This window comes from Schistocerca nitens, chromosome 1, assembly GCF_023898315.1.
Source record: "Schistocerca nitens isolate TAMUIC-IGC-003100 chromosome 1, iqSchNite1.1, whole genome shotgun sequence".
Lineage (NCBI taxonomy): Eukaryota > Metazoa > Arthropoda > Insecta > Orthoptera > Acrididae > Schistocerca > Schistocerca nitens.
In genome coordinates, this window is record NC_064614.1 from 651,122,235 (window position 1) to 651,147,457 (window position 25,223).

The window sequence follows — 25,223 nt, forward strand, 5'->3', positions numbered from 1 at the left end:
ACAAGGCTAACAACTCTTGCGGCTACAGACCCATTGAAGTTTGTGTTTTCAGTCCAAGGTTTTAGTTGCAACCACAGGATAATAACATGGCAAAGAGTCTGGATGTATGCCTTGAAAGTCGTGTCTCAGCTTCGTAGATATTGCAAAGGTCAGCTCGATTGGGATGTGGTAGGAGTGGATTGTCAGGGCAGATGAGTCGTGAAATGAAAGAAAATATTTGGTGATTATTGCAGTTAAGGGTTACAAAGGATCCTCCATGCAGAATCCCTCACCAATCCATCTTCCATTGCCCCCCGCCCTCCCCCTGCCTCCCTGTTCACCACCCCCCTCCCTGCCTTCCTAGTTTGGCTGCCCTGAGACATCATCTTCGGTTACTGGACTCGTTATCAGTAATTTTAGCAGGCAATGCCTCATCAACTGATTTGGTTTTACGTTTTATATGTGAGGGTGGGTTTTATCATTTGATCTAAGTTTTAGTGCGTCCCTGAGTATCCTCCACCGTAGTGCTTTTAGGGTAGAGGCTTTAATGTGTTGCAGAGTGGCTCGCTTATCCTTCTATTTTTGTGGTCAGCCAATCAAGGTAATCTGCTCTCCTGTTTTAATCTCTTCTACCTGTTTCTTGCGTCTCTGTGTTTTTCTTGCCCTATTTTGTTCCTTGTAGTGGTCATTGTTTTTCTGTGGTTCTTGTGGATTTTTCTTCCACTCGGCATTGTGCCGTATGTCTAGTTTGTTTTATTCTTTGCCTTGTGGAATTGTTGCAATAGGAACAATGGACCGATGACCAAGCGGTTTGGTCCCTTCCACCACCACCCCTCCCTTTTTAAACCAACCAATCTACCTCCCCACCTCCCTGCCTGCGGTGGTATGCCTTATGTATATAAACCCACTGTACTTTCCGGTGTACAGTGAATCCACTCGAACTATTGTTAACTAAAGTGGATTTAAATGTTATTGTGTAGATTGGAAGAAGCAAGACGCAATGCTAAACGTCCAGCAGATGATCGGAGGGATGCATATCCAGATGAAAGAAAGAGAGTTGCTACTGAACGTCACTTTGACACTCCATCTGGACGCTATGAAGATACTTCAAGGTTTGTGTGTATGTTTAGTTTATATTTAGCCAATCATATTACCTGGTTTGTCAATAATGCATGACATGCAAAGTGGCCACTTTTTTTCTTCCAAAATGTTCATTGTTTAATATTGAGATATGATCTGTCTCGTGTTTGATCTTAGTATTTGGAATTATTTTGGCATGCACATACTAATCACAGTAAAAATCTGTAATTTATTTAATGTTGTAGGTTTGAAAGACCTGCAAACTACAGAATACGTGAGGATCGCCGCCCAGAATCAGATCGGCCAAAAGCAGATGTGCGCCATAATGTGCGTGAACGTTATTCTGAATCAGGGAAACGTAAGTATGTCCCAGAATTAAGGTTGTCACAAAATCAAATAATAATCTCAGTATACCTTAATCTTTCCTAGACAGTTTTACTGTTCCAAATGTGAGGCTTTTCATTTCCAACATTGCTTCATTCCGTACTGTACATTTGATTATACACCTCCATTTTCCCCAGATATAATCAGGCATGATTCAGTAAGATAAATGCAAGCTGGGAGTCAGTGCTCACCAACAGACTTTACCACAGTGAGTTGTATGCTGTAGCTTTTCTCAAGACATTCCAGTTGATCAAAAATTCTTTTTGACAGCATTATGAAAAGGATAGTGGCTACTCACTATATAACGAGGATGTAGAGTTGCAAATAGGCACAACAAAAAGACACTCAAACAAGTAAGCTTTCAACCAAAAAGGACTTCGTCAGATTTAGACACAAACTGCACGTGCACACAAAACCGTAGTCTGGCCTTGGCAGGCAGAGCTGGTGAGCGCGTGTGCGTGCGCACGTGCCTCTAATTCAGATGAAGGCCTTTTTTCTGAAAGCTTACTTGTTCGACAGTGTTTTTATTGTGCCTGTTTGCAACTCATTGACCCCACTATATGGTGAGTAGCAACTATTCTTTCCATAATATTGACATTTCTTTGTAATTTAGTTTCAGATACAGTCCAAACATTAAGAAAAATTTCTGCAAGATTTTCCATGTACAATAAGTGATAGTATTGCTGTGTATTTTATACTTAAAATGAAGTAAAAGGTTCATTGTAAAATGTGCACCAGAAAATAAAATAAGTATGGAATCATTCTGCAGGTAGTGGTGATAGTAGAGTTAAGGATTTTTTAATAGAGAGAAGTTGTAACGCAGTTGTGTTTGTATGGCAGTATGAATAAGTTATTTCCATAACAAAATTCCCATAATGTGGCAAAGAACTAATAAGAATTTGGTTCTTTTGCAAGTTGTTGTGCCACCCCAACCCAAACAAAAACAAAATATATATGCTCAACAGACTCATGTCTAAAACTGTTTTTCAGTCTTCGTATGTGTAACTAATGGTTTCGACTACAGAGTGCCCATTTTTTCCATATCCTTTTATAGTTCAGTAGTATTTCACAAGAGCCAACTGTCTCACGGCAAATTTAGTTGTAGCAAGAAGTCATCTAGGTCAGGAGGGGCTGAGACTTATATCAGAGTTTTCATTTATTTTCTGTATTTCTATTGCAGCACAATTCAGATGTGGAGATGCCTTCACACCTGTTTTGATGCAGTTCACATCTAAATTGTTTTGTTTCCCCTGTATGACAAGATGTACAAATGTACAGTGTTGTCACAAAGCTTGTCTGAAGAAGTAGCTTTAATGATTGGAGAGCTTTTTGATTGAAATGTTTGCTTTTGTAAAAACGAAGTTTTTTTCTGAAGTGGTCTTTGCTTGTTTTTTCTTTTGGCTCTGTTTAAGTTTTCAACAAATAATTGTTTCGGTTGAGTGAGCATTCATAACCATTTGATATATACTTGACACTGCTGCAAATAGAACTGACCAGATACTTGGCATCAAAGCAGAACTGAAGATAACTGTATTTGCACAAAGGGGAAGACGTTCAATGTGGTCAAAATATGTAGACAGGTTTTGTTTGCTGTTCATATTGGGGTGAGTAATTACACTACAAACTTGCTGTTGGTCATTGAACTGGCACTCTGAATACCAGAGGAGATGGATGGTGCAGAGAAGCAAGCTGTGCCTTCCCCTTGCTGGGCAACCAGTCTACACTCATGCTCAGAGTTTCTGCAAAAGCAGAACAGATATGCAGTCATAGAGATCACTTCTGGTTTTATGAGGATCGTAGTTGAACTCTGTCACAGATCGGGATAACTCTCTTCACTCACTATGAAATAAGAAAAAACACACAGCATTCAGTGGCAGCACCCTGCAATTGCTTGCTGTGGTTAGCAGTGTCATAAATTAGGTAGCGTAGGCCCAACTTCACTGGTATTTCATACAGTGACAGTTAAAAATACCTGTCACATTATGGTACACATGACAGTAACGTTGAACTTCAGCTACCGGCAGATGTACAGGTTGCTTTATTCTAAGATGCTGGGTCCCATGGTTAAGCCCTACGTAGCATTACATGGCACATATCTTATACAAATCATTCAACCACCCACAGTTGACATGGCACACATTCTTACATACATTATATTTCCAAATTAGACTTCACCAGATGATATGCCATACGAGTAACTAAAAACTGGTTACACTTTTTTTATATTTATATGCTGAAAATAAAACTATTTCAAATTACTGCTGATGAAATAGTTCAGTTAATTTTACATTTTGGGGCAACATTCCCATTTATCACAAATGTTAATTTTTCTCTTACATATACATATTAAGGGGTGATGTGGCTGGCTGAAGTTCGTATCTCTTTCAGTTCTCATTTTCCAGTTTTCAACATTCTCACTCAAAATGTAAACTGGTAGATGTGGTTGTGGGATAGTGAGTAAGATTTTCTGATGTGGTACATTAGTTACTCAGATCAATATCTAGATTTTTAAGATTATTGTTGAGCTGATCCCTATAGATCTTCAGAGGTGGAGCACCATGACGCCTGTATTTGTGCTCACTTCAAAATACAAAATTTGTCAAGCAAGTCTGTAGTTTATCTGCTGGAGCTTACCAATCCATCTCAGTTGGTGACTAGTTGGGGGGACTTCTTTACTGTTTATTTTCACCTTCTCAGGAACAGTAAGTTGATGTAAAGTCATCACATTTTATGTTCATTATGTATCTAAACTGAAAATATCAGAGATAGCTAATGTGAAGATTATTTCTGCACACGTTAGGGCCCCCAGACAGTTTTACAAATGCCCAGTGTTGTTAACCAGTGTACTGTTTAATCGCTGTATTTTCATTTCATTGTTGTCGTGAAATAACAGATACGAGATATGCAGATCGCTCAGGCGATATGTGGCATTCTGGTACCAGTACACCTACTGTAAAGCAGTTACTTCCAATGGATGGAGGAAGTGGCATGCATGGGCGGGACACATGGCAAGGATCTGGTGATAGAAAGGGAGATGCTGGACCATCATGGCGTACTGTGGATATGCCTAGATCAGAGAGGTTGGTATTGAAATAAACTGATTTAGGACTAATGTATCCGTGTACTTGAAACATTATAATACAGGAAATTATTTGGTGACGTAAGAGAATCTAGTAACATGCATTTCCTTATAATGAGGAAAATATTTAGTCTTAAATTCTTTTTTTGCAATGTTTTGCATTGATTCAGTACCTCCATGTTTATTTTGTGTGTGTGTGTGTGTGTGTGTGTGTGTGTGTGTGTGTGTGTGTGTCCAGGAAACTCATACACTGTTACCACATTTAAATTTTTTTCTTTCAGCAATCCTATTAGGTGACATGCAGTCTGTTCCAAACCCTGTCTGTTTCACAACCCATGTCATGTGGATGAACCTCCTCCAGTACCAGCTCCTCTGAATTACGTGACTAGGAATTGTCCTTACAATACATCCTGCGATGCCTCCAAATCCTCCTGGGCTTTAGTCTCCAGTAGCCACTGTTCAAACGGTTCAAATGGCTCTGAGCACTATGGGACTTAACATCTGAGGTCATCAGTCCCCTAGAACTTAAAACTTCTTAAACCTAACTAACCTAAGGACATCACACACATCCATGCCAGAGGCAGGATTCGAACCTGCGACCGTAGTAGCCACTGTTTGACACATGCTACCACCACTTTTCCCCTTATGTGCCCCACTTTATTTGTTCTATTCTCCTTCTATCTTATCTCCATGTCTCAGTTCACTGCTCCATGTCATTATGTGTCACAGATGTACCAGAATAAACTCGCCAGTACCAAATCCCTATCCTGTTGCCTCTCACCCAGTTATTGTTCATCATTCTTCCCAACCACATGCACACGCATTACATTAGTGAAACATATGTTAGTTTGATGTTCTATGGATCATTTGTACAATTGATGATAATGATATGGAATGAGTCATTTTACATTCATTGTGTACGTTCTTATGTAAATATGGCTACATGCTGACCATTTAAAAGGTATTCTCTTTTCCATTTTTGTTCTTTTTAAAAAATAATTTGAGTAGGTGATCAAAAATTTTGATTGCAGTGTTGTGCACTTTTTTTTACCTAAAGTCAACTTTAACGTGGAGTAACAAATGTAATTTTTTCTTCTGGTATTGTAATTAAGTGCTTCACAATTCCTTTTAAACTGTAGTGGGTCGTTTACAACCAGTTTCATGAGAGAATGCATACATGGTGAAGCAGTATTCTGAAAGCCTGAATCCTTTAACAGGTGTGTATAAGAGGACCACATTATTCTTATTGTATGTTTTTGGCCGGCCGAAGTGGCCGTGCGGTTAAAGGCGCTGCAGTCTGGAACTGCAAGACCGCTACGGTCGCAGGTTCGAATCCTGCCTCGGGCATGGATGTTTGTGATGTCCTTAGGTTAGTTAGGTTTAACTAGTTCTAAGTTCTAGGGGACTAATGACCTCAGAAGTTGAGTCCCATAGTGCTCAGAGCCATTTTGTATGTTTTTGAGCTATGAGAACTTTCTTTCATAAAGATGAGTCACCTCAGAACATGACCATGTTTACTCGATTATAAGATGAAGTTTTCCCAAATTCGTCATTCAAAAATACGGGGTCGTCATATATTTGCAGATTAAACTAGTGCTGCTGAAGTAAACACTTTTACCAGTGTATGATAGATTAATGTAAGGGTAACTTCAGACTTTTACTACAATTGAACAGATGTGCAGTAAATGTTGTACATGTATAGATAACATATATACATACAGCTGTAGTGCTTTTTAAGTAAAGGTAATATTCGAAGATGAAAATCTTGTCCTTTAAGAACCATTTTTTTATTCTGAACCAAATTCAATCTTTAATTTGGTTATGAGAAAAGATTTGTGAAATGGGTTGCAAATGATAAATTCAGCCACTGTCTACAAATTACAATACTGGGGAGAAACAGTACCAGCATTTAATCAGCTTAGAACAAGATGGATACATTTAGATGAAACGAGAGAGAGAGAATTAAACCATAGTTAAATGTCTTAATAAATCACATTAAACTGATTGTGATTGCTATCACAAGAAATTACGGTGGAAAGGCCCATTGCGGAGATACTACCTACAGAAGTCAGTAGACACGCGACGAGTAGAAGTTTGAGGATTGGGCTAAATCGTGATAGTGATCTTTTATATGTGTATTAGTTCCATTGTTACAGTTACATATTACCCGCACCCTAGAAGATACTGTGTCTGTGTTTCGCTGTTGCTCAAGCACTGCACTATGGAAGACCGGGTGGGGAACTGTGACACTGGCTTTGCAGAGTACAATAATGAGTATGGGGAGGGATGTGATGAGCTGGTAGCAAATTTCGACTTCCTTCAACTTTGGCTTGTTATGAACATCTGCAGTTTGCCTGACTCCATCTGTCATCGGAATTGAACCATCTTTTAAATTGTACAAATACTCAACAATAGCCTAAATTTCTGCAGGAGATGCTAACAGTCTAGATTGGGGCCACTGGCATACTTTTGTTTTTCATGAAGTGGTGTTATTGATGCTCACAGTTCTGCACAACCAGTGAGAGAACTGTGAGCAGACAATATGTTTTTGAAGCTAAAGACATTGTAACATTCTCATGTCAGTATAGAAATAAAGTCCACTGTCTGTTCAGAAGAAAACAAGAAATCTGAACATATTTGGAAGAAACAGCCGAGTATTTGTGACAACAAAGGTAAAAGTTTCACAGCTGTCCTTGTTAGGATGGTGACGGTGATGATTAAAAATAGTAGTTTCACAGAGGACAGGCTGAAAAAACAGAAGATAAAAATTAATTTAAACAATTTTTTATTATATGTCTCTTTCCCTTACCAAAACATAGATTGCGAATAAAAGGTACAAGTTTAGAATAGGTGCAATACTAACTTTTTAGGCAGATGGTTTACATCAATAAGAGTTTATCATTTTGATTTGTCATATGTTAAAAAATATTTTTTTCTCAAGGAGCCTCTTACAAAAAATAAAGAGGGAGAGTTATCTTACATTCAGGATGTCTTATACTCTGGTAAATACGGAATTCCATAGCACATATTGGAATTGAAATGCATAAAATATGTCAAATTACCAATTTATATTTCACTGAGATTTGCTATGATTTGAAGTGCAAATATGACTGAACTGGGTTGTGTTGTAACAGTCGCGCCCCCCCCCCCCTTCCCCACTTTAAATTCATGTCGGTGTGGACACCCAAATTTTTATAAATTTTCATCCTAGTTATTATTTCTTCGCCAAGTGTTCCATTTGTCATCAGTGTGATACCTCTAGATGTGCTGAACTGAATACATTGTATTTTGGATATTGAAATTGAGAGTGAGGGCATTTGCAGAGCAAATATATATTTGCACACACTCTTTTATCTAAAGTTCAAGAAATAGATTAACAAAAGAACATAGGTCGTACAAAAGCTATTTCTTCAATTTTGTCAATACTATTTTGGCTATATGTAGTTGCTGCCTTTCATAAATGAATGACATAAAATGTTGCAGGGTCAGGTTCATTATACTTCATTGATTTTCCATCTGGTTGCTTTATATTTTATTAACTATACATCTTAATGCCCTTAAGCTTTTGCTCTCATCAGTCACATTAAAAGTACATTGATACTTGTAAAAAAGACTTCTATTTAATCTTATAATTGATTGTCTTGTTGCAGCATGGTTTGAATAACAGTTAAGAGAACATGCAGCTACCCCAATGCATCAAAGCTCAGTCCTGCACAAGATGATTCTCCATAATTTGCATGGGCTTGTCTGTGCTTAGTCCGCAGCTCGTGGTATCGCGGTCACGTTCTCGCTTCCCGAGCATGGGGTTCCAGGTTCGATTCCCGGCCGGATCAGGGATTTTCACCTGCCTCGAGATGACGGATTTTTTGTGTTGTCCTCACCATTTCATCATCATTCATGAAAATTGTGAGATTGGACTGAGCAAAGGTTGCGAACGTGTACGGGTGCTGATAACTGTGCAGTTGAGCACCCCACAAACCAATCATCATCATCATCATCATTTGTCTGTGCTTCTCATAGGAAACTACTCCTTGGGTAATCATACAGTGACAGTAGTCACTCACTAACCACTTTCACAACCATGCCTCTAACAAACATTCATTATTGTTAGCCCTTGTTAGCATTTCAAATGTTTCTGATGAGAGTTTTCCTACCTGAGGAAACCTGTCTACTCAAAATGCCTCCCTTCTCCAACAGTTTGGAATGCAACATGCTTGGGAGAAGAAATAATGCCTACTCTTGCTGCTACACTTAAGATCACAAATGACTTAAAAAAGGCGCTTGGCGAGACATCAAACACGTAGCAGCTACTTAGAAGTAATGCCATTGGTGGATCTTCATTGGTACTGTCTGGACAGGATGAGTGTTAAGAGAGATTTCTCCAACAAGAATTACAGACCATTAATGCAGTAACAGTGAATACTATAACACCATCGTAAATAAATAATCCAGCTATCTCAGAACATAGAGATTCACAGCAGTGTAAAATGTTCTGCCATATAACCTGGGATAATTTCCTGAAAGATCACCTCCTTCAGGAATCCAATATTCATGTAGCGTTTCTAATAGTGACAGGCTTGGTCAACAGGTAACGTACAAAATAATGGTGCTGAGATAAAAATAACGCAACTATGGAGAGTGTGATGTTTTGTGAGAAAATCATGCCTTTTACATTTAAGCGAAACATTAAACAATTCCAGAAAAAAATTGGGTACAATGTATCTTTCATTGTTTCTCCTATTACGCTTATTTGTTTCCTGACGTATGCTCATTGTAGGCAAAACCTTGTGAAATAAAAATGGACAAATTTTGCAAAATTGATTAAACCACACACTTCTTAAACAGGGGACAGTAATTCAAAATAAATAAGATATGAAGGAATGTATTTTGAAGTAGTAACAATGCATCCACCAAAACATGAAAGATGTTGTGAAATAACACTTTTATAATGTTACTTCTAGTCTGTTCAAAATTACTTTAGTGCTGACACCTGATGGAACACAGTGAAGCACAGAGCAGAGTTGTCATGTCTTGCACAGACCAAACGCATAGTATACATTTCATTCAACTTGTTCAAGCTCGAACTACTTGATGTACGTAGATGGAATTGGCATTACTGTTTTCCAGTGGAGCTGCAGTATGTTAATAAAGTTTTATGTGCAATAATGAACTATCAAGGTGATATATGGAAAGTATACAAATGTTTTATTTCCTGATGAGATTATCGAGTTCGACATGACGGAAATTTTTTTGTCATTGAATTTTGGTGAACACATTATGCAAATTAAATCTTAAGAAAACATTTGCTCCAAAGTGGGACACTGTCGAGATTTGTATACGAGATAGTTTAGAGTTATATGTGGTGTGTAGTGCTGCCCATGTGGATGAAAACCTCAGCTGTTCCCTGTTTGGTTTCATCCCAAGGAACAGAGTGCTAAGTTTATAATCAGCCTGTTACTGTGTTTTTTGAACAAACTTTCTATGTATTTGAAACAAACAAAAAGAAATCCTTTGTGTTTATTAATCAAGATGAGGAAACTTAGTGGTTGGAAGAAGGAATAGTGATACAAAATGTACTGCCATAGTATTACAACAGTTATAATTAAAGTAGTAAGGAGGATTTCTTTTGTGCGGTGTAGACTTTGTTCCTGAGACAAGCTTCATTCTGACTCATTTGTTAAGCCATTATAAGTCAGTCTCTTCATTCTGTCATGCTGCATTTGATTGGCAGCTTTCTACTAATCTGCAGAGGCATTTTCCTAACAGTTTTGTTTCTGAGTGCAGATAGTACTATTTGTTTCATTATTGTTGGTAACTTAAACTTTTATTTTGGTCCATATCCGTTCTATTGGGTTGATGGTCCATATCCGTTCTATTGGGTTGAAACGGCAGTGCTGCCTAATGACTATAAGTTTCTGAAAGCTTGCAGATCCGTTTGTGACAGCTTGCAGATCCTCGCGCTACAGCTTTTTCAGTTTATCAATTGATGGTGAAGGCAATCATTTCCTCCTCCCTCTTTGCCACTGTAGGTGTCTTGTCAGAGTGGTTGGTAGCATTGTCAAGGCACTTAACATACAAGCTATTTCTCTAGACTCGCTCACTACGGCAATCCCCCGACCTCAGAGAGGACCATCAAAACATTCCTACTGAGTAACATTTGACAGCTTGCTTCAGACATTGTTCAGTCTCACACAACATACAACAAATCAATTGTTCCTGCAGCTACAGTTCATGTGTGATTGGCTGAATGTGGACCATGCCTTCCTCAGATGTCTCATCCCACAACTAACTTTGTAACCATAAGTCAGTGATTATGATGAAAATACAAGTCCGAGACTTTACATCTTAAACTGTGCCTTAGGGGTACTGCATTTTAGAGCTTGTGAAGGAGTGACTTGCTTTAATATTACATCTAGTGCTTTCTTAAGACTTTTGGCCACTCAGTGTACACTGCTGTGCAAGCTTTAAGGGGACCTGCATATCATGAGAGCCCAAAAACTGAAACTTTTTTATTTAATAAAATTCTGTGATTCTTACCAATACTAAAAATGTATACTGTATGTATAAGTACCTCATCACTTTGTGTTTGAATGGCTTTCCAAAGTGAATGCAATGCATAAATGCGTGGCCGTCACACTGCTGTCAAAGACAAAATCTTGCCTACAATGTCTTCTTACTTAATTTTGGTGCAGCTATTTCCATAGCAACTCCTTTGTCTAATATCCTTGAACATATGGACTGTACTATGAGCAGAGGTTTATTGAAATCAATCTTTCTGTCAATCAGGTAGATTACTTGAATTTACTTATGTTTTTTGCTTGTGTTCGTGTTGTAAACTTGTTGTTACGAGAGCGTATTTCAACCATTCTGCATTGTAAAATGCCAAAACGAAGTAGTTTAGTTGCAGTTGTAAATTTTATGGCAATCAACACAATCATGATGAGCGTCCACAGCATGGCCTCTGCCCAAAATGAAACACTCTATGGTGCAACTACACAGAAAAGACAAGGAAACTGGTACACCTGCCTAATATTGTTTAAGGCCCCCGCGAGCATGCAGAAGTGCTACAGCATGACGTGACATGGACTCGACTAATGTCTGAAATAGTGCTGGAGGGAACTGACACCATGAATCCTCTGGACTGTTCATAAATCCATAAGAGTAAGAGGGGGTGGAGATCTCTTCTGAACAGTAAATGGCAAGGCATCCCAGATATGCTCAGTAATGTTCATGTCTGGGGAGTTTGGTGATCGGTGGAAGTGTTTAAACTCAAAAGTTCCTGGAGCCATTCTGTCGCAGTTGTGGACATGTGGGGTGTCTTATTGTTCTGCTGGAATTGCCCAATAGACGTATCGGGTCCCACATCACTCACTCCAATTGCACACGCTCCACACCATTACAGAGCCTCCACCAGCTTGAACAGTCCCTTGCTGACATGCAGGGTCCATGGATTCATGAGGTTGTCTCCATACCTGTACACGTCCATCTTCTCAATACAAATTGAAACGAGACTTGTCCAACCAGGCAACACGTTTCCAGTCATCGTTGGTGCAGTGTTGGTGTTGATGGGACCAGGCAAGGTGTAAAGCTTTGTGCCGTGCAGTCATCAAGGGTACACGAGTGGACCTTCGGTTCCGAAAGCCCATATTGATGATGTTTCGTTGTATGATTTGCATGCTGACACTTGTTGATGACCCAGCATTATGTCGGAGATTGGATGTTTTACCGGATTCCTGATATTCACTGTACACTTGTGAAAGGGTCATACAGGAAGATCTTCACTTCATAGCTACCTCAGAGACAGTGTGTCCCATCACTCATGCGCCTACTGTAACACTACGTTCAAACTCGCTTAAATCTTGATAATGACCGCAGCACCATATTCTGCTTGTTTTCATATGTTTGTATTTGAATTTGCATGCCTATACCAATTTCTTTGGTGCTACAGTGTATTTTAGGTGTGAAGCAAATACACAAAAACACACACATGTGCACTCCATGCCAAAAACTGTATGGTAGAACTAACACCAATATATGAGATCTTTAAGATTCTGAACTTCTGGAAAATTTTTACATGGCTGAACACAGAATCCAAATGAAAGCTTGAGTAGTTGCATTTGGGAAGACTTGCCAAAAACTGTTTTTGTTGGTATGTCAGTTTTTCAGATTGTTGTGATAGGTGCAATAATATGTTTTAATGATGGAGTAACAAGCAGATTGGGCTTCAGAGGTGGGGCTAACATAAAAAGTGGGCTGACAGTATGTTGCTGAAGCTGAAAAATCTGCCAAAAGCATAACAAAGAAAAGAAAGAAAACCAAACAAGATGAAAAGGACACTCAGAACCAACATTATGGAGCTGGAATGTTTCGATGTGTTATCATTGAGAACAATATGACATGCACATCTGAAGTTTCAAATTCCTGCAATCAACAGTTTTGCATACTTAAGTTTCATTATTTCATCCAGTATTAAAGCTACAGGACCAAAATTTTGCTTGAATAATATAGTGTTTGCCTACACAGTGAACCACATTGTTCAACAGCATATAAATAGTTTAAGCTGTAGGATGTCATATGTTCTCAAATTTTTAGGAGAAAAAATTCAGTTCTACATCTACATACATACTCCGCAATCCACCATACTGTGCGTGGCAGAGGGCACCTCGCACCATAACTAGCATCTTCTCTCCCTGTTCCACTCCCAAACAGAACGAGGGAAAATGACTACCTATATGCCTCTTTACGAGCCCTAATCTCTCTTTTCTTATCTTTGTGGTCTTTGCGCGAACTGTAAGTTGCTGGTTCTCTAAATTTCCTCAGTAGCGATTCACGAAGCGAACACCTCCTTTCCTCTAGAGACTCCCACCCGAGTTCCTGAAGCATTTCTGTAACACTCGTGTGATGATCAAACCTACCAGTAACAAATCTAGCAGCCCGCTTCTGAATTGCTTCTATGTCCTCCTCAATCCGACCTGATAGCGATCCCAAACGCTCGAGCTATAGTTCTAAAAATGTTTTTTTAAAAACAACAGAAAACAAAAATTGGTAAATATTCTTGGTTTAATGTTTCAACAAGTTAGTTGCAGGAAGAATAATATTTGTTTTTAGAGCTTATATTCTAAATAGTGTGGAACTAGAGTATACTTAAAATAAAAATTACATATGGTTCAGTATATAAGATTAAAATCAGTATTCACCCCACTACGTAATCCACAGTTTTTAAATTTTTTCACATAGGGATCACAGTATGCAAATTATTTGGTCCTAATTTCATTCTAATTTATCTACTGATGTTTTTGAGTTATTAAATTTCAAAATACTAGCAAAAACTGTAGGCCATGAAGTCCAGATCTCCATCAGGCTGGAGTAACTTTTGCATAATGTGTCGTCGTCAAGTAACATACCTCAATGAAACGTGGAAACTACATACAAGGGTCATTTTTAAAGCAAGAACTCTTAGCACAACGTGTCCGCACATCCTGTCACATGACATCAGTTCACGGTCAGCAACTCTTGGCCAGTCTTTCAGTGCACTGCCATTATATGTCCCGTCTCTGCTGGTGTCGGTTGTATGGTTATACTGCTTCATTTGTCACTGTGTCAATGAATAATCCTACTGATTGTGAAGTGCACTCAGTTATTAGGTTCCTAAATGCAAAAAAGGTTATTCTGCTGAAATTCACCAGTAGCGTGTTGAAGTTTTGAAGTTTATGGTGCAGGTCTAATAAATGATGGAAATGTGCATAAATGGTGCAGGCTGTTTAATGAAGGACGGACAAGTTCATAATGGAGAACAATTTGGACAGCCTGCTTCAATGAATGAAGATTTGACACACAATTGATGAGATAGTTGGCCAAAACAGATGCTTCACTATTGACAAGCCGCACTGGAAATTTCCACAAGTTTCAATATCAGTAGTTTTTCACATAGTTACTGACAAACTTAACTACAAAAAAAATGTTTGCAAGATGGGTGCCAAAAATGTTGACAGAACACAAAACAAAGCAAACAGCACTTTCTTTGTCTGTTTTGGAGTGCTACCTCAAGGATGGTGACGAATTTTTGAGTCATATTGTGAGCAGTGATGAAACATGGATTCCGCACTACACTCCAAAGAATAAACATCAGTACAGCGAGAGGCGTCACTTAAATTCCTCAACAAAACCCCGAGATTTTAAACAAGAACCTTCAACATGGAAGATCTTGGCCATGGTTTTGGAACTAAAAGGCAGTCTTCTGTTAGACTTTTTGCCAAGAGGAATGAATAAATTCAGAGGGGTACTGTGAAACATTATTAAAGCTGAGGGGTGCTATTCAAAGTTAACAGCGGGAACTGCTCTCCAGCGGCAGCGTTTTACTTCAAATCTAGGATAGGCCTCACATTGCAGCAAGAATAAAGATGCAACTGGATATGTTTCCTTGGGAATCACTGAATCATCCACCATACATCCCTGACTTAGCACCATCATACTTTCATCTGTTTCCAAAACTGAAGGAATTTCTTGGTGGAAAGCACTTGGAAAATGATGAAAGAAACTGTTACTAGTTTAGTGGTCAAGCGGCAGAGTTCTTTGATGCTGGGATCCAAAAGTTGTTGCTGCAAATTGACAAATGTTTAAATGTTTATGGTAACTATATTCAAAAGTAAAAAAATATGCATATTGCTGTTTTTTATAAAATTTATGTTTATAAAGTAAGTTTCTCTTACTCTGTTACAAATCTGTTCTTACTAAAAATCACCCTCATAGAAAGAACTGCTAACAGTGTAGTGCAGAATAAAACTGAAAGAAATACACAATGAGGTGAAAAGAAATGACAGTTTTATTAAAGATAATAATTAAACTGCAGTCACTGTGATTCAAGATGGTCCCCTGGGCATTACAGAAGGTGAGACACAGTTCTTAATAGGTTTTTGATTACAATGAATGGCAATGTGTGCTCTGCAGTGTGCTGCCATGCTGGCCCCAGGTTGCAAAAGAGTTATTGTTGTAGGATGTTACATTCCTCCTCCAGTGCACTATAGAATCGCTGGATGATGATTTGTGTATCAGGACGTGCTTCAGTATGTCTCCTGAACAACCCATTCCACACATACTTGATGGGATTTAAGGCCAAGGAATGGACAGGCCAGTCCATTCACTGAATACCCTCATTTCAAGAGATGCTCCATTTGCACTGTTGCAGTCGGTTGCACATTTTCGTCAATAAAAATGAAGTTGGGGCAAAAGGCGCCCCTGAAAAGACTTATAAGGGGAAGGAGTACATTGTAACAATAATGTTGACTCATGAGTGTACTGTGTTCTGCACTTTAGGCGCCCTTACAATATTGTGCCTCCTCACACATAACTCCTGCAGCGCCAAAATGATCTTGTTTGACAGTGTTCCAGAGTGCATTACATAACCTCATACGGCAAGAGGTGGGAACATAATTGTTTGGTGGGTTAAAGCATGGGGAAGCATAATGTTGCAGGGGCATACTGACCTCCAAATCTTTGAACATGGTACACTGGTCATAAATGTTATTGTGACCCTGTACTCCTTCCCCATGTACATCTTTACAGGAGTGCATTCGACCTGACTTAATTTTATGAATAACAATGAGCAACCACATCAAACCACTGTATGTGGAGGAACTCTTTAAATGAAAGGATATTTCGCAGATGGACCGACCAGTCTGTCGCCCTGACTTAAATCCCATTGAGCAGCTGTGGGATGTGTTGGAGAATATTGCAGCATGTCCACATGCACAAACATCCATCGAGCAGTTGTTAACTGTGCTGGTGGAGGAATGAAGTGAAGTGCCTCTACAACAAGAACTTGTCAACCTTGTGGCCACCATGGGGTGTGCATTGCCATCCATAGTGGTCACACACCCTGTTACAAACCATGTCCCACCTTTCGTAACGTCCAGGGGACCATCACCAATCGTGATGACTTCAGTCTATTACAGTCTATGAATAAAAGTGTCATTTCTGTTAATCTCATTACATTCATTTCTTTCACTTCTGTACTATACTGTAACAGTTCAATGTAGGGTCAAAGTTTCATCAAGCTATGATACTTGGCAGCGACATCATGTGAAAGCAAAGTACATCCTCCAGTTTTGCTTACCAGTGTATTTGTTGAAAGGGCACTGGGAAAGTGTAGAGCAACCAATTCTAGAATACTGTTCCAGTATTCAGTCTCTATAACTGGCATGCACATGTGCCCCCGGAGGGAGGGGGAGAGAGAGAGGGAGAGGGAGGGTGAGAGCAATGATTAGTAGCCATCTACTTGTGGCACCCTTCCTGGCCAGTTTCTCAAATGTGCTAACCTACCTCTCTGTATGGTACAGTTATGTTATAAACGCACTCCGTGTAGTAGTATGTATGTCCAAGTTTATCAAGTAATTCCCATAATTTTTCTATGAACCTTTCTCTGCGTACACAATGTATGTACTCCAGAATCAGCTGACTGGTGTTTGGTGGATAGTTCTTAATACCAATAATGTCTTGTCCCATTCTGGTTGCTTATGGAGTATAAGAAAATTGCTACCTAACTGTCCTGGTATCTTCACAATCACTTTCCTTACTCTCATGGTCCCAATTTGCAGTATATGGTGGTGGCACAAATTGTTGAACTGTTCTTCCAATAGTGGTTCTCTCATTTTACAAGCATAGTTTTGAAAGAACATCTGTCATACTCCCTTTTTCTGATGAGATGTTACGATCGTGCATGTGTGTGCCTATGCACTTGAGGAGGGGGGGGGGGGGGGTGATAATTTTTATGCCAGTTATAAAGGGTCAGAACACAGCAGTATGCTAGAATTGGTTGTACTGCATCTACTTGAAACACTTGTAACTAACACGTGAATGGGCAAGAGTCATAGGAAAGCACTAGATGTTACATTAATAGCAAGTTGCTCCTTTGCATGCTCTCAAAACCGCTGTAGCACACAGTGTGAACTCTACAAAGTGTTGGGCAGCTTATGCTACCCCAATTAATCTTGCATATTTGGTGCTGGGTTCATAGAGCATACACAGGTATCAACAGCATCCTATAAATGCTTGATTGGGTAAAATCAGGTGATGTGGGAAGGTGCAGGGCCAAGCTATGACAATGAATTCATGGAAGTGTTAATACAGTGACTTGGCTAAAAGCTATGAGATCATACTGTCCTGTTGAAACATAGCAACTTCACCAGGGTACTGGTACACTGATACCAGAAATGGATGAAAATGATCTGCAAGAATTTCCACATACTGTGTATCTGTAGTTACTCCCTGCAGCCACACAGTGGGGCCACATTGTGACCACTTGGTGACCACTTGAACAGAGCCTAGAACATAACTGAGCCACATCCTACCTGGGTACACCCTTGCAGAAACACAGGATTTTATAGCTGCTTCAAGCATATGTCACATTCATACACCTGTCAGCTAAGTACAACTGAAACCAGGGTTCATTGAGTTAAGCTACATGCCACCGTTGTTCCAGGCCAATCGTTGAGCACTGTATAGGTGCCAAGAAAGAGACAAGCCTTGGAAATCCTAATTTTTATGTAATTTGTGATTTTGATATGATTTGTGCATCTTTCCCTCATTATAATTTTATGTTCAAAGTTGATTAATTTACTGAATTCTGCCTCAGGCTGCAGATATTTTCTGTACTTTCGCCATACACGACATCTAAGTGCAATATTATGCTGTTTTACACCATACACTTCGAATTGGACAACCCTTCCCCTAACTTTTGGACCATCAGTTTGTCTTCCATTCACATTCCTTACTCTTGATTTCAAGAGTTAGTCATATTTTGTGTTGCTTTGAAATATTTCCCCTAAATTTCTAATACTCTGGTATTTTACAGCTAATTGTGTTACATGCTTTTCTCTCATCACTATGGGAATTACTTCACATTTATCAACACTTAACAACTGTTCAGTGGAAATATTGTCTGCCTGCATTTTCGTATCATCTAGGGATGGTACTTTACCTGTAAACATCTTTAGTGAATTACTTGAGAGTACAGCTAACTTTGCCTTGTTAATCCAGCTTATCTAGATAACACTGCATTACTGAGTAAACGTAAGTGATAACCGAATTAACTATAGGAAATTTTGTGCAAGAACTGTAAAATCACTTTATTCAAAGAATAAAAAGTAGACATAACTACAACAATAAAAATGTGGTACACTCTTAAAGAAGCAGTAACACAAAATGCAACAGCGAGGCAGATCTTAAGACATTTCTCCCAACTTGATGTAGTGAAATTTTGACACACACTTTAAATTTTGATTTCTTCAAACTTATGAAATTCAGTGTAGAAAAAGTGATTTTGAGACATACATACATCTTCACACAATTCTTAAAGTTTTGTTACATATTCTCAACAAACTGTATTTAATCATCGTTGATAGGGGCACATGTAACATAAGATTAATTACGAGGGCTATCCACAAAGAACATTACTTTTTGGAATTAAAAATAAATAAGGTATTGGGAAAAAAAAATTTTTATTATATACAGATGAAAGCCACACTTAAATACTACTTTTCTACATAGTTGCCATTTAAATTAAGGCACTTATCGTAGCGATGGACGAGCTTGGAAATTCCTTCGTCGTAAAATTCGGCAGCCTGCACCTTCAACCATGTGGTATTTAAGTGTGGCTTTCATCTGTATATAATAAAAGTAATTTCCAATACTTTATTTATTTTTAATTCCAAAACGTAATGTACTTTGTGGATAGCTCTCATATATTGGTTACGCAATACATGTGCAGATATGAGAAATATTTAGTATGCTGTCCATGTTTGCACAATTCTGTGTGTAACCTTTTTATTTTTTTGCATATGTGGCTAGTCAAAATTACAGCGTGTTTTGTTGATATAAAGTATCTGCCTAAAAAGGTTATATGTATTCTAAATGTATGCTATTTATTGATTGCCCAAATTTTGGTAATACAAGAAGGAATAGAATAAAGAATTGTTTTACATTAATTTTGTCTTCACTTCCTTGTCTTCCGAGCCAGCCATAACATTGGATATGCAAAACTTTTTTTAATCCATTCCTTATATTTTCAGTCGAGACTCTTCCACTGGCCCAGCATAAGATATTTACGAATTGTTTAGTAAGGGCATGGTCTTTTTGTAAAAGACACTCCCTTAAAAAGTCACAACATCCATTATTTGTAGTTGTGAGGTCATGCCACCATAAATTACTATGTCTGTCTTTGAAAACAGATTCTTAATGTCCTGGGTCAGATGTCCTGAGAGAATCTAGCACCGCAATTTTCCTTCTGTTAAGGAAAAAGCCTGGTATTCTGTTGTCCAAACAACTGTCACTAATCTAGTGTGAGGAAGCTTCCTTTGTTCTGCTGACACCCCAGTTTTATTCTTATTCTGGCCTTTTCATTTCCTGAGCTTTGTATAGGAACACTTTTAATGCCCTTCACCTCAACAGTACAGTTCTGGTACTTTATTGTGACTGTTGCCCACAATGTAACAAATCATAACTTGGTCTGCCCAAAGAGAGAGGAACGAGCTTTCCTGCCCTCACAGGGCTGGCAGCCTTCATACATGTTGTGTTTTCCTAGGAAAGCTGAACTGACCGAATGTTGGTTATGGTGGTATTAGAATTGTACTCGAATCCCATAATGGACCAGGATTAGTACCTTCATTGATTGCAAAAAGAAAAAAACTGTGAGCAAAACAGAAATATCATAATGTTTGTTGAAGTTTGCAGTGTCGTAAATGTGGTGGTTTGGGCCTATCATATACCCATGTCTTAAGCAACCATAGATCAAAACACCCTCCATCTAAACCTTCCATAGTCAAGTGTCAGCACAACATTTCATAGCATATCCAAATAAACTACCAGGGTTTTGATGATGGGTGTGCTGACATGGCGGAGAAAATAACTGTGCAGTTTTCTTGGTTTTATTATATGATGCTGGTAGTTTCCTGTCAAATACCATGGGAAGTCACTGAGATAAGAGTTCTGCATTGTAATGTAAGCCCCTTCCTCATCACCATCCTCATGTACATGCCAATACTTGGAAAATTTATCCTCAACACCTCCACTCAGATAACTTCTCAATTAACTGCTAAGTCTTCATTGTGTTTGTTTTGCGTGTATTGCATAACCTACTGCACCAATTCATGAAATCATTCTTGCGTTGCCACTGACTGTTTGTTTGGTGTGTGGAATTGGGCATTCAATTTATTCTTCACCCAATGCCACCTGCACATTTGTTTGTGACCTATTCTTCATGAATCACCATCAACTTAGAATTAGTGTCATATTGTTTGCGTGAACCAACTTTTGCCAGTCTTGAAATACAAAGGTGCTGTAGAGTAATAGTTTGTGTCATCAGAGCTCATCTTTAGTTGGTTGTGCCGCATTTCACGTATTGTGTGTGAACGTATTTTTGTTAGCATTAGTTTTCTTCTTGTAGAAACTTATACTGTTGCTGAGTATTTGCCCAGTTTGAAATGGACTGACACTAAAACAAAAATTGGATGCAGGTGAACAAAGGTTCAAGGACGATAGATGTTCACTGAAGCCAAGGTACATAGTATACATCTCCATGGTTAGCAGCATGACAAAATTTGCCCGCTTGCCATTCCCCTCATTTTCAGCCAAGCTGTTCCCCTTCCAAATTATTCAAAGTAAATCTGCTTTGAAAGACGGATTTGGGAGAAAACCTCATCTCGTAGGGTAAATGCGGTATAAGCGGTACTTGGCGTACTTTAACTGCTTTAGATTGAAAGGTAAACACTATAATTCTCTGTATTAAAACCTTTCTAAACAAGTTCTTACTATGACTGCCCTTTTCACAAATTTGGTCTGCTTGCACTCATATAAAACATCCATTGTGCTTGAACTTTGCATGGCATATCACTATTAAATGTTTGTATTTGCTTATCAACCAATAAGTTTAGATAATTAAATTTTTGTCTTTTCTTAGCCTTTCTTCTATTCTGTCTTTGCTCCATACTCCCCTATACTGTCTCCATAATCTTGTTTCATCCCTCTTCAGCATTTGTAATTACCTAGTAGTCAGTCTTGTTATTGCCAATTTGGCAAAATTTGTGGTTCCAAATGCTAGTGGTCATGTGACTGCTGGCACATGATAATTAAAATGTTTTGTTTTATAATAGGTGGGTGAGTGGCAGCAGTGGCACTACAGGTGTCGTAGCACGAGGCTCAAGTCTAAGTGTACCAGCATCATTATATGACCAGCAAGCTGTTTCACAAGCAGCAGCTTCATCTGTGGCCATGAGCAGTGGAGGCCCTTATGGCGGCAGTGAGCGTTTCGATACCTACAAGCAGTCAATGGGATCTATGCGTAAATATTGAGTGTATGACAAGATTTGGACATTAATATTATTCTAAGTCAAGTGTTAAAAAACCACTGAAGAGTTTTCAGTGTAGCTTCTGTAAAAATGACAGACCCACTTACTTGTAGGGGAAGTATAATGCTTTACACATTCCTTTTAGCATTTTCTTAGTTCAGGATAAATTCTGGAAAGGTTGTTTAAAAAAAAATTTTCATACACTTGGCTGTGAAGCATATTTGTATATGTCCTGTATACAGTCACTACTTTCCAGTTATATATTTCTCTCCAGTTGTTTATGGGGCAAAGTCATTACACACATCACTTGTATTTGAGAATTAGTGCAAAAACTAATGCTGTAATGTTTGTTTCATAACAGTGGTTGTTATGTTCAAAACACTTTTGTAAAATTCCTGAACTGTTTTAATATATTTTGTAATCCTGAATAAAAGTGTGTAAACAAACTTCAAGTGAGCATGTACAAGATTTGCTTAAAAAGATCTTCCTAGTATGTACCAAAAATGTAATAACATTTTTAAAAAGTCAAGTGACAGGTGTAATTATGAGCCAAGTTTCACCCAAAACAGTTCTTTATTTTTAGTCCAATCTTTTTCTTAAGCTTAAATCTAAATTTTATTTGAATAAACTGTGACTAGACTACATCAGAATAATGAAAGCATTTTGTATTCATACAAATTGATTCAGTCTCTAGTATCAGAATATCCAATACCACAGTCACAGCATTCTATAATCAGATGGCTTGCTTAAAAGTTAAACATTTCTGCATTCTAAGAAGAGTACTGCACAAAACTGACAATGAAGAGCTTTCGTCAGTTGAAAATACATAAGCAACAACTTTGTCAAAATTGATATGCAAATAAAATTTGAAGTAACATTGTTGAACCAAGTCCTAGGTCATGAATGAGTGGAGGCTCTGAATTGAAGGTGGCTGTACCAGAGACCGAGAAAACAGTGGACTTGTACTGGTAGCATATACTGCTTTGTAGATTCCCCTTCCCAATGATTTCCACATTAACCTGTCCCACAATAGAGGCCAGATTGCAGTTGTACCACAATGTGCATTATGGAGAAGCCATAAGGAAGCTGAGATACAATATGCAAAAAAGATACTGTTTCTAATTAAGACAATCCCACCCATGCCACATGTCAGTGAAGAATTTTTCTAGTTGTGCCCAAAGAAAAATAATTAACCTGGTTTTTATGTTGCACTCACACATCTTGTGGAGGGAGATTCCCCAGAAACATGTATCCAAGCTTGCTTTGATTTCATGCTGTTACTGCAGCACAGGGGATTTCAAAATCAGTGTGTACAGTACTGTAATCTTAACTCTGCAGTATTAAGTTCATTTCAGAGCGTTCAAGTTTAGAATCATTTTTAATGGATTTCTTTAGGGTGTGCAGAACAACATTTGATACAGTAACAAATAGGTAGCTTCAGTGACTTAAGCCTGAAAAGTTTTGTCTTATTTACCCTGTTGTTACACAACATTATGAAAAGCTTCTGCTTTTGGGCGGAAAGAAATTAATTCTTCCTCACTCTGGTATGATAATTCAAATTATGTTCTGTGAGCATTTACTTTCTTGTTATAGAACTTAATGCAGCTGTAAGAGTAATCTTATTCATGCTTCTTTTCATCTGTAACTAGTGTCCCATCCACACGAGTTTTGTCTACTGGATATAGCCTGAAAATAAGACATTTTAATTATATATGAGCTAGAGAAAAGCTCCAGTGAAATCTACATTTCATAATGGACAAAAAATTTATATTGGGTGTTTAATGAAGTAAATAGAACAATTAAAGAAAGAAGGTATTCACTACACCTCATATTTAAGATTATACCATGGTGCACAAATAATATTATAAATTTATTAAGATAGTATGTCTTTTTTTTATGTTTTTATCAATCAAGGAGTACACCAGGGCTGTAATGTCTCCATCATAATTATTTAGATGAAAGCAGCAGCAGCAGACGACAGCATTGTATTTATGTACTCTAAAAATCCAAACAACATTATCACGAAAAAGACATGGTTGTTACACACACACACACACACACTCACTCACTCACTCACTCACTCTCTCTCTCTCTCTCTCTCTCTCTCTCTCTCTCTGAAAGAAGCACCTGTAGTATGTATGTTCATTCTTACGCCAAATCATATATTACATGAGACACAAAACGAAAAAACAATTCTTATATAAGATAAGAGTTTTTAATGATTGCGAAGTTGATTGCAGGACTAATGTTTCCTGCTCTACAGGTGACACATCAGCACAGTCAGTCAGGCTTTTCCAATACTGCCCCCATAGGGCACTTAGACTGCTACTTGCCAAGTGACCCTAATGCATAAGACAATTGCCTACCTGAGTTAAAACTGCCTATATTGTAAATGCTTAGGTGATGGTCATAACTATCATCAACAGATTAGCGGACACACAGTTTTGTATTTACAGCAGAGAATGAGAACTTAAAAGGACAAAGTTTAAAACTAGAAGTACATATAGAAGAAAACCAACATCCTCATAATGTGGTATGGATTGTTTGGGGATGTGGACAGAAGTTTCAACTGAATATCTTTGCCTTTACTACTGTTAGCTTTTCTCCCCTCTTTGCTTTTGAAGAACTAAAATTAGGCCCATTTATAAAGTGCCTTTCATCACTGTAAAGGTTATTTCAAAACTCAATAGCAAAACATCAGGAATGGGCTCTATAATGCATGCCTTAAGAGCTAGGAGCACTTGTTCATCTTTGCTACTGAACAAGATATCAATGCCCTTACAGTCTACTTTTTTTAAGGCCAATTTTTTCTTGTTATTGTGAAAAGCAAAGAGCTTGCAGTAGAAAAGATTTTTTTTTCACAGTATCAAAGATGAAAAGGTGGTTCAAGCATTTTAGAGCCCATATTTACTACGACTTTTTCCTTCTTGTTAAATGAAGAATCCATTCCTCAAGTTTGCCATTTAGTTTTGAAACGCCCTGTATACCCATTGCTCCCAAACTTTTCGAGACATTATCCCAGAATGCAGAATCAGTTAATTACACCCCTCACCCAACACATACGCCATAGAATATTCTTTGAATATTTTTATTTTTAAACCACAAACTAATGAGTCAGTGAGGCAATTTGTGCTTGTTTATTTCTAACAAGTCCTTCTCGGAAAAGAAAGCTAACTATGAACATTACAAAACATATTTCCTTCACCTGCACCCCCATTTAAAATCAGATGATGATGATATAGTAATAGAGCAGTGTATTATTCATTACATAGTTACTGTTGTGTTGGGCTGTCATTTATGTGTTGTTAAGTAAATAACAGAGCAATTTCTTGTCCAGTGTGGGAACTACCTACAACTCTTGA

At 38.2% G+C, this 25,223-nt stretch overlaps 2 protein-coding genes across 5 annotated transcripts in view; one reads left to right on the forward strand and one right to left on the reverse strand.

The window, feature by feature from the left end:
* LOC126258608 (SAFB-like transcription modulator) overlaps nucleotides 1-22,302 on the forward strand; it is a 215,334-nt gene extending 193,032 nt beyond the window's left edge. For 3 of the 4 annotated variants that reach the window (XM_049955654.1, XM_049955655.1, XM_049955656.1), the window contains 4 exons: nucleotides 960-1,091; nucleotides 1,305-1,417; nucleotides 4,337-4,523; nucleotides 21,667-22,302. In XM_049955654.1, the coding sequence (XP_049811611.1) occupies nucleotides 960-1,091; nucleotides 1,305-1,417; nucleotides 4,337-4,523; nucleotides 21,667-21,865 (631 nt within the window). In that variant the 3' untranslated portion in view covers nucleotides 21,866-22,302. Of the gene's footprint in view, nucleotides 1-959; nucleotides 1,092-1,304; nucleotides 1,418-4,336; nucleotides 4,524-5,661; nucleotides 5,740-21,666 lie in introns of all 4 variants that reach the window. The other variant, XM_049955657.1, reaches the window with a different exon arrangement.
* A 136-nt stretch (nucleotides 22,303-22,438) lies between these two features.
* The window catches only part of LOC126258655 (cleft lip and palate transmembrane protein 1-like protein), a 163,513-nt gene continuing 160,728 nt past the window's right edge, over nucleotides 22,439-25,223 (reverse strand). Inside the window, exon 11 of the mRNA XM_049955658.1 lies at nucleotides 22,439-23,547. Coding sequence (XP_049811615.1) covers nucleotides 23,481-23,547 — 67 coding nt within the window. The 3' untranslated portion in view covers nucleotides 22,439-23,480. The remainder of the gene's footprint in view (nucleotides 23,548-25,223) is intronic.